Here is a 15,309-nt window from a genome sequence, read left to right on the forward strand (position 1 = left end):
AAAACATCACAACCGTAGACTTATGACATCTCTTGCAAGAAGGATTTGATGAAAAACGACTACATTGGCTACTCATTTCGCCTACACAAACAAAATCAAAATATGATTGATAATAGACAGTGAAATTTTTGACATAGACATATTGGTCCCTACTAGCTAGCTTTGGACTTGTTAAGAATATCCAAGGGATCAATATGACAATTTTAACGGGATCAACATGTCATCTGATTTGAGAAATGGGAGGTAGCACAATTAGCTAGAAAAAAGTCCTAGAGTTGTTGTACCTAAAGGTCGAGAGTTCGATTCTCCCTCACGACATCGCAGCTTCTGTGAAAATTTTCAAAAAAAAAAAAAATGTCATCTGATTCAATCCTTCCTTTAACGCGATCAACATGCCTACACAAACAAAATAAAAAAAGGCCAGGTAGCAAATTGTAAAAACCGACAGTTTCTTGGTCTGGTTAACTCTCCAGAGGAGAAAATACTTGATGCGTAAAACCTTACCAGCAAATCCAGAGGAACTGTGAAGGTATATAATTAGGATGCCTTGCTTTCTTTGGTTTTATCAGGAACTGTAACCTTCTTTTATCAGGATCACAAAATGTAATCTGCACAATCAACAGAATCCAAGTTAAAAAATCATAGTTTGTGTGATTGGATACAGACCATTATATATGAACAACAATAAAAAAGAAATATAGTTTTCTGTCAAAAAATAAACAAAAATATAGTTGTTCCAGTGATTTGCAGATAAATTTGTCTTCCACATTCGAAATGAAAAAAAAAAAGAAGCAAAATTATAGTGCAGTAACAATACCACCTACAATCGTATGGTATAATATAGTCTCTTATCAATTTATTTATCATATTAAAGCACAAATATAAAGCTATTAAACCTAATTGGATTATGAATTTATTTATCATATTAAAGCACATATATACAGGAACGGATTATGAATTTTTGTTAGGGGTAAGAAAATATATAGCGAATTGGATTAAAATTCATTAGCTAATTAGACACTATATAAAAAATAATATCCTGACTTCTAATTCAAAGTATAATTATAATTCAATAAATTTTATTTTACCTCAATTACAAATCAGAATTTCGAATGATGCAAATAAAATTCTGAGAGGGGGGGAGAGGCGAATCTGTATCCTTCCAGGTACCATAAAAGAGAATATTTTATATTATGAGAGGGGGGGGGGGGGGGGGGGGGGGGGGGAGGCGAATCTGTATTCTTCACAGGATCCTAAAATCTGATCAAAGATTTGTACTCCTAAAAATGACTCTGTGGGCAGAAAAGAAAACAGGGGGCAGAGAATTAGATCTCATAATACGCCATAAAAGTTGTAAAGTAGTAAAGTAGTAGATCCCACACCCTGCATCCCTGGTAACAAAACTTCTAGAAACCTGTGCCATCCGAATAGGTACTTGAGTTAATATAAAGTTGTAGATCCCATTGGTCTTTTTCTTTTTGGATCAAAAGTAGATCCCACTGTCACTGGTCAATACATGAGATGATACTTATCTGGAGAATGGAACTGGTCCGAACCTATAAAACGCCATAAAAGTTGAAAATCATGACTCTTACATGTCCACGGTCCACCCCTTTACTGTTACTGTTCCGTCACGGAATGGCACGGCGGAGCCGGTTCCGTCACGGAATGGCACGGTACGTGTTACTGTTCCGTGCTGTGACTCGCGTGTCACGTGCCGTGGTCACCCCTTAACATTTTGGTCACAACACAACACACGAAAGATCCGATCACGGCACGGCACGTAATCATGCGAGTCACGTGTAATTAAGACCATTAGGTCTTAATTAAATGGTGAATCATGAAGAAACTAATTTAAATTATGAAAAAATAGTTAAACGTGAGAAACGTGACCGGTTACGTTTGGACATGGCGTGACTTGCGTGCCGTGACCACCCTTTGACATTTTGATCACAGCACAGCATGGGTCACTCTTCACTTGATCACGGCACAAAACCAAAGTCACGGCGTGTTCGTCACGGCATGACATGACACGACACGTTTTTTCCACTATGTACAATGGGCCAATGGCACCAAGTTGAGTGTGACACCTGTCACACCTCCATCTCTCGGAATAGTAATGACAATTGACAAGTACAAATAAATGCACTGGCCCAATTTTTTTAATATTATTATGTATCCGTGACAACTGACAAGTAAAATTTTAATTTTCGTTTTAATAAGGTGGACTGCAGAAATGGATTTTTTTTTTTAAAATAGAATTAATGAAAATTGTTTCGTTGAAACAAGCCTTGTTTGATTTGATTTTCCAATTCTACATCAGTCCTAGAGACCGGTACAGCCTCTTTTGCACCTGCCACACATGGCTGCACGAAAAGCCACAAATTAACTCTACACCGGTCCTAAGGACCGGTGGAGCCCCAAAATTATCCCTACACCGGTCCTAGGGACCGGTGGAGCCTCAAAATCGTCCCTGTACCGTTCCTGCGGATCGATGATGTATTTAGGTTTATTTCAGGTGCCATGGCTTTTTCTCTTAAAATCGTCCCTGCATCGTTCTTTTTCTCTTAAACACATCTAAAATTTTGAAACAATTGGATTGAGAAATAATTGAATATATTGAGAGAATAAAAAAAAAAACGAGTTTAAAGTTGAAAATCATGACTCTTACGTGTCTACCCCTTTACATACGGACACAAATTTCTTTCAAAAAAACACACACATTGAGTTGTTATTTCAAGTGCAATATCAATATTGTTTCACCGACTTTTTTATTAATAAAAAATAAAAAATAAAAAATATATCGATAACAAAGAAAGTTTTTGGAGAAATTCAAAATCTAAAGAAAACCATAATTGTTTATAATGTCCAACGAACGTTATTAACTGTAACGTCCATATTATCTAGGATGTGCTTTTTTTGCGTTTTTAATTAATTAGAGTTAATTATATTCAGTAATATGAATATTATAGTTAATAACGTCCGTTCCACGTTATAAACAATCACGATTTTTTTAAATATTGAATTTCTCAATAAACATTCTCTCTTATCGATATTTTATATTTTATTTTCTTATTAATAAAAAAAAGGGGTTATTTCATGTACAATAGTGTGAGAAAAATGGCACGGCGGAGCCGGCTCCGTCACGGAATGGCACGGTTACGGCACGACACGTGTTACTGTTCCGTGCTGTGACTCGCGTGTCACGTGCCGTGATCACCCCTTGACATTTTGGTCACAGCACGGTACACGAAAGATCCGGTCACGGCATGGCACGTAATCATGCGAGTCACGTGTAATTAAGACCATTAGGTCTTAATTAAATGGTGAATCATGAAGAAACTAATTTAAATTATGAAAAAATAGTTAAACGTGAGAAACGTGACCAGTTACGTTTGGACACGGCACGCGAGTCACGGCGTGACTCGTGTGCCATGACCACCCCTTGACATTTTGATCACGGCACAGCATGGGTCACTGTTTACTTGATCACGGCACGAGACCAAAGTCACATTGTGTTAGTCACAACACGGCACGATACGACACGACACGTTTTTTTCACTCTATGTACAAGAGGCCAATGGCACCAAGTTGAGTGTGACACCTGTCACACCTCTATCTCTCGGAATAGTAATGACAATTGACAAGTACAAATAAATGCACTGACCCAATTTTTTTAATATTATTATGTATCCGTGACAACTGACAAGTAAAATTTTAATTTTCGTTTTAATAAGGTGGACTGCAGATATGTGCTTAAAATCTATAGGAATTCGCATCCTCTCAGGTTACCCGGCCATTTTTATTAATAACCCAAAAAAAAAAGTTTTTTACAAAAATAACCTCAAAATCTAATTTTTTTCAAATATAACCAAACCGCCAGGGTTGCTGGCGGTCCACTTTTTTTTTTTTTTTTTTTTTTTTTTTTTTTTTTTTTAGAGATCTGATTTTTTTTCTTAATATTTTCATTTGTGAAGTTTTAGTTTTTTTTTTGTTTAGGGTATTTGTCAAAAAATTAAGGACTTGGCATTTATTAAAATTTTAAATTTCAAGTTCTGACAGCTTGGGCGGTCCACTAGGGACCAGACCGCCAGTATCCCTGGCGGTCCGCTAGCTGTCTTATAAGCACGCTTTCTCTCTCTCTCCAGCACACAGTCTCATTTGTTAAACCACAGAGAAGAAAGAGAGAGCGATTTTGGCGATTTTGAAGCGATTTTAGGCGATTTAGAGGCGATTGCTACAGGTATTTTATTTTTTATTTAATTATTTTCTGTTTAATTTTTAATTAATAATTATTATACCCGCAGCATGTAAATACTATAAATTAGTCTTTAATTAATATTATAATTAACTTTTAAATTGCAAAAAATAATGAATCTATTATACTGTAATTCTTATGAATTTTTTTTTTAAATGTAGTTTGTTAAGGAAAAAATGCTGGTTGCACTGTACGTGGGCGGTAAGCTAACTAAGGGTGTAGAGGGCGTGTATTACTCGAAAGATGCCTCATTCGGCTTGCAGGTTAATGAAAGAACCACATTTATTGAACTTAAGCAACTAGTATACGAAAAGACTGGTGTAAACCCCAACCGATATGACTTAGAATTGGCTACCTGAATTGACACACAACGGGCTAGGGCGGGTAAACCTTACTTTGTGAGTTTTCCTATAACAGATGAGGAGTTGTGGAAGGCTGTGTACCAACAATTTGAGTCTAGGGGGGTCGCGATGATAGACTTATATTCCAGGAGGGTTCCCCAGGCCGGGGCTAGACCTTTTAGTGCGGCTGAGGCTGGACCTTCTAGGGCTCCCCCTGTTGGACCTTCAGGTTATGACAATTCGGCTTATGACAGCCAGGGGTACCACCACTCCCCTCATGATAGCCAGGGGTACCACCACTCCCCTCATGACAACCAGGGGTACCACAGTCCCTGTTATGACAACCCGGGGTACCAAAACTCCTGTGAGTTTACTGAAGTTGTACCACCACCACCACCACCCAGACAGGCACCCATAATCCCTACATTTCCAGCTATACCAACGTGCTATAATGACCATGGACGAGATGGGTGGTAGGAGGCCATCGGGAAATCAGGCTCGCCGTTCCATTTCTGACAGGCGCAGGGCAGGTATGTAGCATTTTTCGGAATTAATTTATGATTTTATTATATTAATAACTGAATTCTGTTGTTATGTTCAGATGCCAAAAACAAACACAATGAAAGAGAAAATGCGAGAGTTGTTGCTGAAGCAACTGGTAGAACACAACTACCTCTTGCGACCCAATCATCTAGTAGCCAAGAGTCTACAAGTACTGCTGCTCCTGCAGCTGACACCAGAAAATCTTCTCGTCTATTGGGTCTATTCCGACGTCGTGAAAGATGAACTTATTATTTTGCTTAGGTGAACTAAGTTATGAATATTTGTGAACTTCAGTTGTATCGTTGAACTTTAATTGTATTTGTGAACTTATTATTCCGACGTCGTGAAAGATACGTTGTAATTTCAGAAGACCATTTCGATGTAAAGCAGAAAAAAAATAAAAACCAACATGAAATATAAAATAAAACTGCAATCATAATAAAGAGCTACAGTCCAAAATACATCATAAAAAAACTGCAATCATAATAAATACATCATAAAAAAACTGTATATGTATATATGTATGTGTATGTGTATGTGTATATGTATGTATGTATATATGTATGTATGTATGTATGTATGTATGTATGTATGTATGTATGTATGTATGTATGTATGTATGTATATATGTATATATTATACATATATTATAAAAACCGAAAAAAAAGACCAACAAGCTGTCAGAACTTGAAATTTAAAATTTTAATAAAGACCAAGTCTTTAATTTTTTGACAAATACCCTAAAAAAAAAAAAAAAAGTGGACCGCCAGGAATAGTGGCGGTCCGCTATAGAAGTGGACCGCCAGCAACCCTGGCGGTTTGGTTATATTTGAAAAAAATTAGATTTTGAGGTTATTTTTGTAAAAAACTTTTTTTTTTGGGTTATTAATAAAAATGGCCGCAGGTTTTACCCGACTGAGTACAATTGAATCGGATGGTCCAAAATTGTTCTTTGTAACTTGGCACGAATATCAAAGCACAAATAATACTGCCACCTCAGCCATTTCGAGCTAGAACCGGATGAAATTAAATCAGAGCCGTCTTTTTCAATTGTGTTGAGTCAGATAGTTGGGAGGATACGGATCCAAAATCTAGATGCATCCAAAACTGTTGTTAGAAGGCAACTGTTATTTTAAAAGTTTCAATGTTTTAATCAAAATATCTGAGTAGAACTAGGGTGTTCTTAAGTTCATCAAGCTCTTTGGTGAACTCAAGTTTAAAATCCGTCAAATTAGCTTCAAATGATGAATCTAAACCGTTTAAATCCGTCTACCTTAAGAGTGATGTGTCTACATGTGAAAATTTTAAATATTCAAATTAATTTAGTATAAAGTCAAGCAGACAAAAAACGTTCAAAAAATGAATGCATTAAAATTAATTTATTAACCTTCTAATTTTGGCCGATTGAGGTGCGTTTGGGTGCCAAGGAATAGCAGGGTTAGTTGAGTTAGCGACTAGTCCTAGCATGCTATTCTCACTATTTCACGTTTGGGTGAAAAAAACGCTATTCTCAATACAAGGAATAGCTCGGGTTAGCTGTTATTCCGCTATTCCATTAAAATGTTGGGTTAGCGGCTATTCCGAATTTGGTGTTAGCATGCTATTCTCACTAACCTCATTCTCAATCCAAACGTACCCGAATGTTTTGAAATTTTCACATGTAGACGCATCACTTGTTGGTATAAATTTTCAGAATATTCTGATAGTTAGAAATTAAAGTAAAATTTATACCAAAATATCTTATTCCAACAAAACTTTCTTTTTATAATATATCCTTTTGTTCATTTAATTTATTTTTAAAACTTGAACTGACCCATTTACCCATTTTAAATGGGACGCTGATAACAATCTCTGCAGCCTCCACCCCGCATTTATCCCCGCAAATACTGCCAAAAAAAACATGGGGGGGACCGCTCAATCATTAATGAACATTTAAAAAACTGCGGGTATTTAACTTGAAGCATCAAAGTATTTACCTTGAATTTGTCAGGTATTAAACCCTCTGCAATGATCTCTATTTATGAAAGAATAAATCAATCCATTAATTGTCCCCGCACAAAATTTCCTTTTTTTTGAATCGTCTCCGCACAACTGGGGATCATTAAACATGGGGGGACCGCTCAATCATTAATGAACATTTAAAAAACTGCGGGTATTTAACTTGAAGCATCAAAGTATTTAACTTGAATTTGTTAGGTATTAAACCTTATGCAATGATCTCTATTTATGAAAGAATAAATCAATCCATTAATTGTCCCCGCACAAATTTTTTTTTTTTTTGAATCGTCCCTGCACAACTGGAGACCATTAAATAAACAATGCCCTCACCCAATGATAAATAATTTGAGACATAATGATAAATATTTTATGTTGCGGTAAATACTTTACATTATATGGATAAATACTTTATGTTACATGGATAAATACTTTCTTTTAGTAAAACGTCAATGATAAATACTCTCAGACATAATGATAAATACTCTATGTTACATGGATAAATACTCTATGTTATAAGGGTAAATACTTCTCAGAAATAATGATAAATATTTTTTTGAACATCAATTAACAGATAAGCATTTATTAACGGTGATTGTTATTAGATAACAGTATAATTAATGCGGAGATTGTTTTTAAAGAAATAATTAATGCGGAAATTGTTATTAGAGGAATGCATAATTAATGCGGGGATTGGTATTAAATGACAGTTTAATTTAATGCAGGGATAAAAGGAAACTTTTAACGAAATCAGTGGGGGGATATATGACAGTTAAGGAAGAGAGAGAGTGCAGGAAAAATGGGGGGATGAGAGTGGGGGGTTTCATATAATTATTCTTTTAAATGCAACTGTTATCAATTGGATTTAGAAGGCACATTATAATAGTAAATTATTTGATAAAAAAAAGTATATTCAGTTATTCATAATGTAATACATGAAACAGATCATACCAGTAAGGTACAAATCAATATAAAATCGCTCCTTGAAGACAAATAAATATTTATCGTCTTGTTGAAATAACAAATAAATAACTGTAAAATTCAATAAAGCTTATACATACCAAATGCTCCATATAAGAGAAAGGGTAAGTTGGTCAATTTAGTAAAAAAAATACTAATAATATATTAATTGATGAAAGTGGATGCATGGGAGAATATGTACGTAGTTTAATTAGGATATTTTGGTGTTTGACGGAAAAATTGAAACATTTAGAATTTTTTATGAGTATGTGAGCAATTAATAATTTATATATTAATACATCTAAAAAAGCATGATTAGATTTTAGAGATAATTTTGCTAATCTTTTAAATAGTGATATATATATATATATATTTTTTTTTTTATAATAGTGACATGAGTCACCTTGTTTCATTAGAAACTGAATTGTTTTACAAAAGTGATATGCATCACATAACAAAATAAGCTAAAACAAGACTAAATGATCCCTCAAATTGTGAAGCAATAGGAGCGATATCTACTTATCTAACATGGTAAGCACTATATAGAGTGCGCCAGTACTGTCAGTTAAGGGTAACTAAAATATTACAATCAACAAAACAAAGTTTTTAGGAGACTGGAGAAGAGTTTGCATAAGAATGTAGTAGGGTCTGAAGAGTGGAGGTATGCAGCATTCAGTGCCTCATAAGCTACCCTGTCTCTGAGGTATTCATTCAGGTCTGAATCCTCTAACTCAAGAAAGGGTTTTTTCTCTGAATCACAGCTCTGGTCTTCCGTTGCCATATTGGTCTCTGAGAATATTATAAGGCCTGACTGAGACAAATAAGCTGTATCCATTGGAAGAACCAACGTTAATTTAAAATAAGATTCATCATAATTAGTTTTACACCAAAATGATGTTAAGGAAATAATTTGTGAGCCTAGAGAAGAAACAGTTGGTATGGTAGCATTATTAAAACAAATTTTATTCCTGGCTAACCAGATGATCCAGATAGTTGTAGCCCTAATTAATTCAATTAAGAATTTGTCGATCCAGGCATCTAGCAACCATATATCATCAAGATGTTCACAATTAAAGGTAAAATTGTTGTGTGAAGCTATCCAGGTTCAAATTGAGGAAATAACAGGACATATTACAAACAAATGGTCTATAATTTCTTTACAAATGGCACAAGTTTGGTCTTCTATCTATCCCTTCTTAGCTAGATTGTCTTTGGTTAAGATTTTACCTTGTCTAACTAACCATAAGAATATTTTAATCTTAAGAGGGATTTTTGTTTTTCAGAGTGTGGTGTAGGTTGAGTTTTTAATCCCTCTATACTCAAGCCATTTGTATAAGGACTTTACTGTAAATTGTTCAGAGGAGTGCCATCTCCATACAATTTTATCCGACAGTAAGATATTGGCAAAAACTGAGGAAAAGGGCAATGAAGAAGTTAAGAAATTCCATTAAGCAAGTAGGGTACCAGTGAACTATCTGGTGAATTGAATAGTAATACTGGTATGAGTGAAAGCTCTGGATACAATGATTGTGGGGTTTAAAGCAATTTTGAAGAGCTTTAGGTAGGTACAGTAAAGACACATTCATCAGACCATTTGTCTAACCAAAAGGAGATCAATCATTGCCATTGCCTACTACTCTATTAATTCCTAGATCAACAATATGTCTTTTTGAAATAGTGATATAATATTGCGATTTAAGTAAAATCCGGCTGTGGCAAAAAAAAAATGTTCCAAAACCAGATAAATATACATCAATTAATTATATATATAGCAAACACAATGTTATGATCTATGATATTTTAGATCAATTTTGAATTAAAATAATGAAATGCCCTTATCTTTACATATTGGCAAATATTTAAATTAAAATAAAACATTGAATTATTAGCAAACTGAAGATAGGATCCAATTTTGTAGCATGCTCCAAGTTTCACATCAAGTTGCATGTCTTTCTCCATTCCTACAAAAATATAGTGGTATTTATTATGAAATTCAGATTATTTGTCAAATTCGGAAAATCTAAAAATTTACTGTTATATTTTTAACATTGTATCTTTTAGCACTCAGGAGTCGTTACAGAATGCAATGGCTTATTAATGGATAGCCGTTGCAGTCTATAACAACTCCTAAATCACTGTAGATTTCAAAATTTTCTGAATTTAATGCTAAAAAAATATATAATTGGTGTCACATTGATCATGCTTGAGTGTTTTTTTATATATAAAAAAAATAAATCAAATTTTGCTTTCCTAAGCAACTTTTCTTTCATTCTCTGTAAGAAAATGCACTGTATTCTTTATCTTTTTGGTGAAAATGGTGCTTTGGAATCTTATCTGGCATTTAAAAAGGGTAAAAATGAAAACTTTGACAAATTAATGCCAAAATTATTCTTGCTTCACATGTGTCGTATCTACTGATCTCCACGGCTCCACCATGCATGTGAATTTAGATTCAGTAAATTAATCCAGTCTTTAGATTTTAAATCGAAACCGTCCGATTCGAATCCACGATAATCTTTCAGTGGAGCACACACATCTTGAGAGATGAATTTGAATCATGAAAGAATCTCGAGCGGCATATTCGAATCAGAGAATCCGGACCCCCACCATGTCTCCTTTTCCATATCTTTTCCATATCTTTCTAGTAGGTCCCACTTTACAGCATAACAAAAATATCAGGAGAATAAAATCAGGAAAGTATGAGTGTATGACATCCATGCCTGTCCATGGATGAAATCAGGAAAGTATGACATCCATGCCTGTCAATGGGGCCCTCCAATCAATTATATATTTTCTTCACGTGTGTATTTTGATCTAATGTATATTTAAAATAAAAGCCGGATTATCATTTTTAGTAAAAAAAAAAAATGTTTTGAGTTATATCAAGTCAAATACTTTAGGTTTATTCAAAAATTGTAAATAGATTCTTAATGCAATAATAACAGCATAATTATCATTAAGTTTAATAACAAAATAATTCATCCTTATTTCAGAAAGGTCTTGATCAAGTACTAAAACGGATAAGAACTAGCCTGAATTTAGTGGCAAAAGACAACACTATGTTTGACAGTGAGAGGTCGTGGGTTAGAAATTTAGATGGATAATTCTTTATGGACAATTAAATTGAAGTTGCTAGATTTAGACATTCATCTTTTTTATATGAAAGAAAATGTAATGAAACATATAAATTAATAATAATGCAATTTAATAACATAATTTTTCGTTTTAAATATTAAGAATTGCAATTTATTTGAATAATTTATCTGAAACCGGTCTGATTCAATAATAACAAAACAAATAGATATAGATTTGAACCGATTTGTATTTAATAAAACAATATACATAGCTAACAATTTATTCTGCTGGATAATTTAGAGAAATTGAATTGTAATTCTGCTAGATTATTCAGTGGAATTGAATTGGCCCAATTCCATCTAATTATCGAATCAGCGAAATTGCAACTCCATCAGAATTATAAATTTAAGAATTAATTAAATAAAATTGTAGAAGTTGAATTCAATTTCACTAGATTATCCAACAAAATCGCAATTCCAGTACTAATTCCGTTAAATTATGAAAATTCTCAAAAATGAACTATATTTTCTTTATTTTGGTATTTTTTAATGTTATATGTAAAAAATTCAGAAAATAATAGTTCAAGTAGCTTTTTTTTTTTTTGTGGATAAAGTTCAAGTAGCTTTCCAATGTATTGGGCAACGAGTAGCCCATTTATCAATGGTTTCTTCTTTTTCTGTCGTGGTCGGACCCACCAAGCAGTGCCTGAGCCGCTGGAGAGGAAACACGTCGACGTCGACTGAGTAGATCCCATCAAAACAATGCCAGGAAGCGCTGGTGAGCAAACACATCGAGTAAGTGGGCCCTGTATTTCACATGGAGTACCGCGTGGTATGAAACTATGAATGATGGGTTGATATGATAATATGAATGATGTAAGGCATGGTCCACCGTTAAATTCTCGTAGACCGCTAAAAAGAATAGCAGCCTATGGATGACGCGTGGAGAAAATATTCCTGTCCGTTTGATCTTATCCAGCGGTCTAGATTTAATCAGATTACTACTAGAGTTTTTTTTTTTATTAATTTTCGCAGAGGCTACGAAGTTATTAGCGGGGCTCAAACTCTTGACTTTTGAGTTACTACATTCCTACAACTTTTTTTTCCAGCTAACTGTGCTACCGTCTCGTCTCACTAACAGAGTTAGTTATACGATTCAGGCCACATGGACCACATATGTAGTCTTTCGCAGCCACATTTATGCAGTTTTGAATATGCAGATTGTATATGCGGTCATGCGGATTTGAAAAAGTTAAATAATTATTTTGTGTTGGAGAAAATTAAAACTCATGACCTTTATAATATGATAAATAGCACAATCCACTAAGTTAGACGATTATTGTGATAGAAATTAACTTTATTTTATCTATATTCCTTTAACAATGAACAGTAACACTGCATACAAATTCATATATGTTACTGCATAGTAAAACCGTATTTTAAAACATTGGTTATAATCAAGATTTTAAATAGCGATTATAAGGTTTTAAATAGCGATTATAGTGCTATAGCTTTTAAGGTTTGAAAAAATTATAGCGCAACAGTAGCTAGGCTATTTAAAATTATTATAAAAAAAGCGGTTAATAGCGTTATAGTTTTTAAAGTCCAAAAAAGCTATAACACAGCTATTGCGTAGCTATAGCTACCTATTTAGAATCCAGTTATAATAATTGATAATTTTATATTCTATAAGAGTGAGGCTGTGACTACGACTTCATATTTATATTGAGGGATCCAATACCTTTTTGTTTCATATCTCATCATATCTCATATTTTATATCTTCGTTTTCAAAGTTCAAACTGTTGATCCGAACCGCTCAATATGATATTTATACTAAAATATGTCTGGGGATGAAATTTCATAATTTTTGGAAATTTTTTAAGATATGTACTAAATCACTATTTTTGGATCGTTAAAAACAGTGATTTTCTACCCATCTTAAAAATTACTAATTTTTTTTTAAAAACTATAAAATTTCATCCCAAACCATATTTTAGTATGGATATCATGTTGAACGGTTCGGATCGACAATTTAGACTTTGAAAATGAAGATAAAAAATATGAGGTATGAAAGGCATGAGACATTGGAATCCTCCTCATTTATATTTTAAAGTCCAAAGGGTCAATCAGAACAGTTCAATATAATATTTATATGAAAATATATTTGGTGACTAAATTTACTCTTTTCTTAATTTTTTTACTATCTTTAGATCAAGTGACTTTCTATTTATACAAGACAAAGTAGTAAATTTTTTTTTGAAAAATGTAGCATCTAGTCTTCAAATATATTTTATATACAGATCATATTGAGTGGTTTTGATTAGCCGTTTGAATTTTAAGATCATATTGAGTGGTTTCGATTAACCGTTTGAATTTTGAAAACGTAGATATAAAGTCATAATCCACACCGATCAACATATTGCATAGTTTGACGAAATATCAAGCCGGTAGTTATATTGCCTTATGAAATTAATTATTAATTAAATAGTTTATTTGGTATTTAACATAATTAATAACAACCCTGTTATTAATCTATTATTGAATGCATTATTTTTTTAAGCTAATTATTAATTAAATAGTTTATTTGGTATTTAACATAATTAATAACAACCCTGTTATTAATCTATTATTGAATGCATTATTTTTTTAAGCATGAGAGGAGATTTTAAATTTTCTAAGTGCGTTTGAACAGCAAAGGAATAACAAAAAAATTCGATTAGCAAAAAAGTAGATCGTTATTTATGTTGAAGTACAAAAGTAGCTGTTTGGAACTGCTAGATTAACATATAGATTAACTTATTATTTCGCTATTATATTAAAATGTTGGGTTAGTGACTGTTACGGTATAGAACAACACAATATGCGTGTTATTGGTTATGTGTCGTGATTCGCATGTTCTGCATGCATGTACTGTGATCATTCGCATACCGTGACCATCATTTGAAAATTTGGTACGATACGACACGTCACGTGAAAGATCTAGTCACGGCACGATACAACACACGTCACGCGAGTCACATGTGAATTTAAAAAAAATTAACCTAAATTATGATTAAATGGTCACGCGGGTCATATGTGGTCACGGTACGTTTGAGCATAGCGTGACTCACGTAGTATGATTATTTGCGTGCCGTGACTATCCTTTGATATTTTAATTACGACATGGTACAACACGAGATCAAAATTACAGCATGTTAGTCACAGTATTGACACTACATTTTTTCCACTTTATACTGGTCCTCTTAACTGTTCCTCTATTCCTAAGTGATCAAAGAAAAATCAACAAATGCTCAAATTGGAAAGTTTCAAATTGGAAATTATAATAATTGTTCTATAACTCCAAACGGTGCATGTACTTTGATCTTCAAACGGTACATGCATGTACTTTGATCTTTAAACGGTACATATATGTACTTGATCTTAAAACGGTACATGTACTATAAACTTTACTTTTACCAAAGTGGACAAATTTACCCTATATTTATTTCTAGCTCCTCTTTTCATACTTGTAATATTCACATTCACATATATAGACATATTATTCATGGAAATTAATAACATACAACAACAAAAAAGAAGATCAATTTAAACAAGTTTTATAATTCCTTCTCTTCATTAATTAACAGAGAACTAGAAACTTAAACATAATACGCATCAAGGCAATTGAACCAAATCATCTCAAAAAGAAACCAATTAAAGACTACATATATAAGCATGACATCTATCGTCGATCTTCATACATCGATGACACGAAAGATCTCTCGATTTTTCACCACGATGTCGTACATATGAACCGACCGGAAATGGTTGAAGTTCCTCGGAAGTGAGATGAGATCAACCGAGGTGCTCTTGTGGAATTGTAAGAATTCGGAATGATCGCAATCATATCTCTCCCAACCGAGCCTTAGAAGCTTGTTTTGTAGAGAAGAGTACGAGTCGATCACCTCATTTGTCGGCACGTAGAGCAAACTTTTGCGCTTAGAGCTCTCGACAAGTCTCACAATGCCATTTTTGAACACCCACACACCTGCCATGCCTTCTTCTTCCTTTTTTGTTTGATGAGAGAGAAAGAGTGTGTGTGTGTGAGAGAGAGAGAGAGAGAGAGAGAGAGAGAGAGAGAGGTAATGGTTTAGATTG

The 15,309-nt window shown here is 33.6% G+C and overlaps 1 protein-coding gene across 1 annotated transcript; it reads right to left on the reverse strand.

The window, feature by feature from the left end:
- Positions 1 to 14,879: 14,879 nt before the first annotated feature.
- LOC144554738 (flowering-promoting factor 1-like protein 2) lies at positions 14,880 to 15,294 on the reverse strand. Its single transcript, XM_078303059.1, has one exon. The coding sequence runs from the start codon at positions 15,204 to 15,206 to the stop codon at positions 14,907 to 14,909; it is 300 nt and encodes a 99-aa protein (XP_078159185.1). The 5' UTR covers positions 15,207 to 15,294; the 3' UTR covers positions 14,880 to 14,906.
- Between the last annotated feature and the right edge of the window lie 15 nt (positions 15,295 to 15,309).

Source organism: Carex rostrata, chromosome 5 (assembly GCF_964058835.1).
Source record: "Carex rostrata chromosome 5, lpCarRost1.2, whole genome shotgun sequence".
Lineage (NCBI taxonomy): Eukaryota > Viridiplantae > Streptophyta > Magnoliopsida > Poales > Cyperaceae > Carex > Carex rostrata.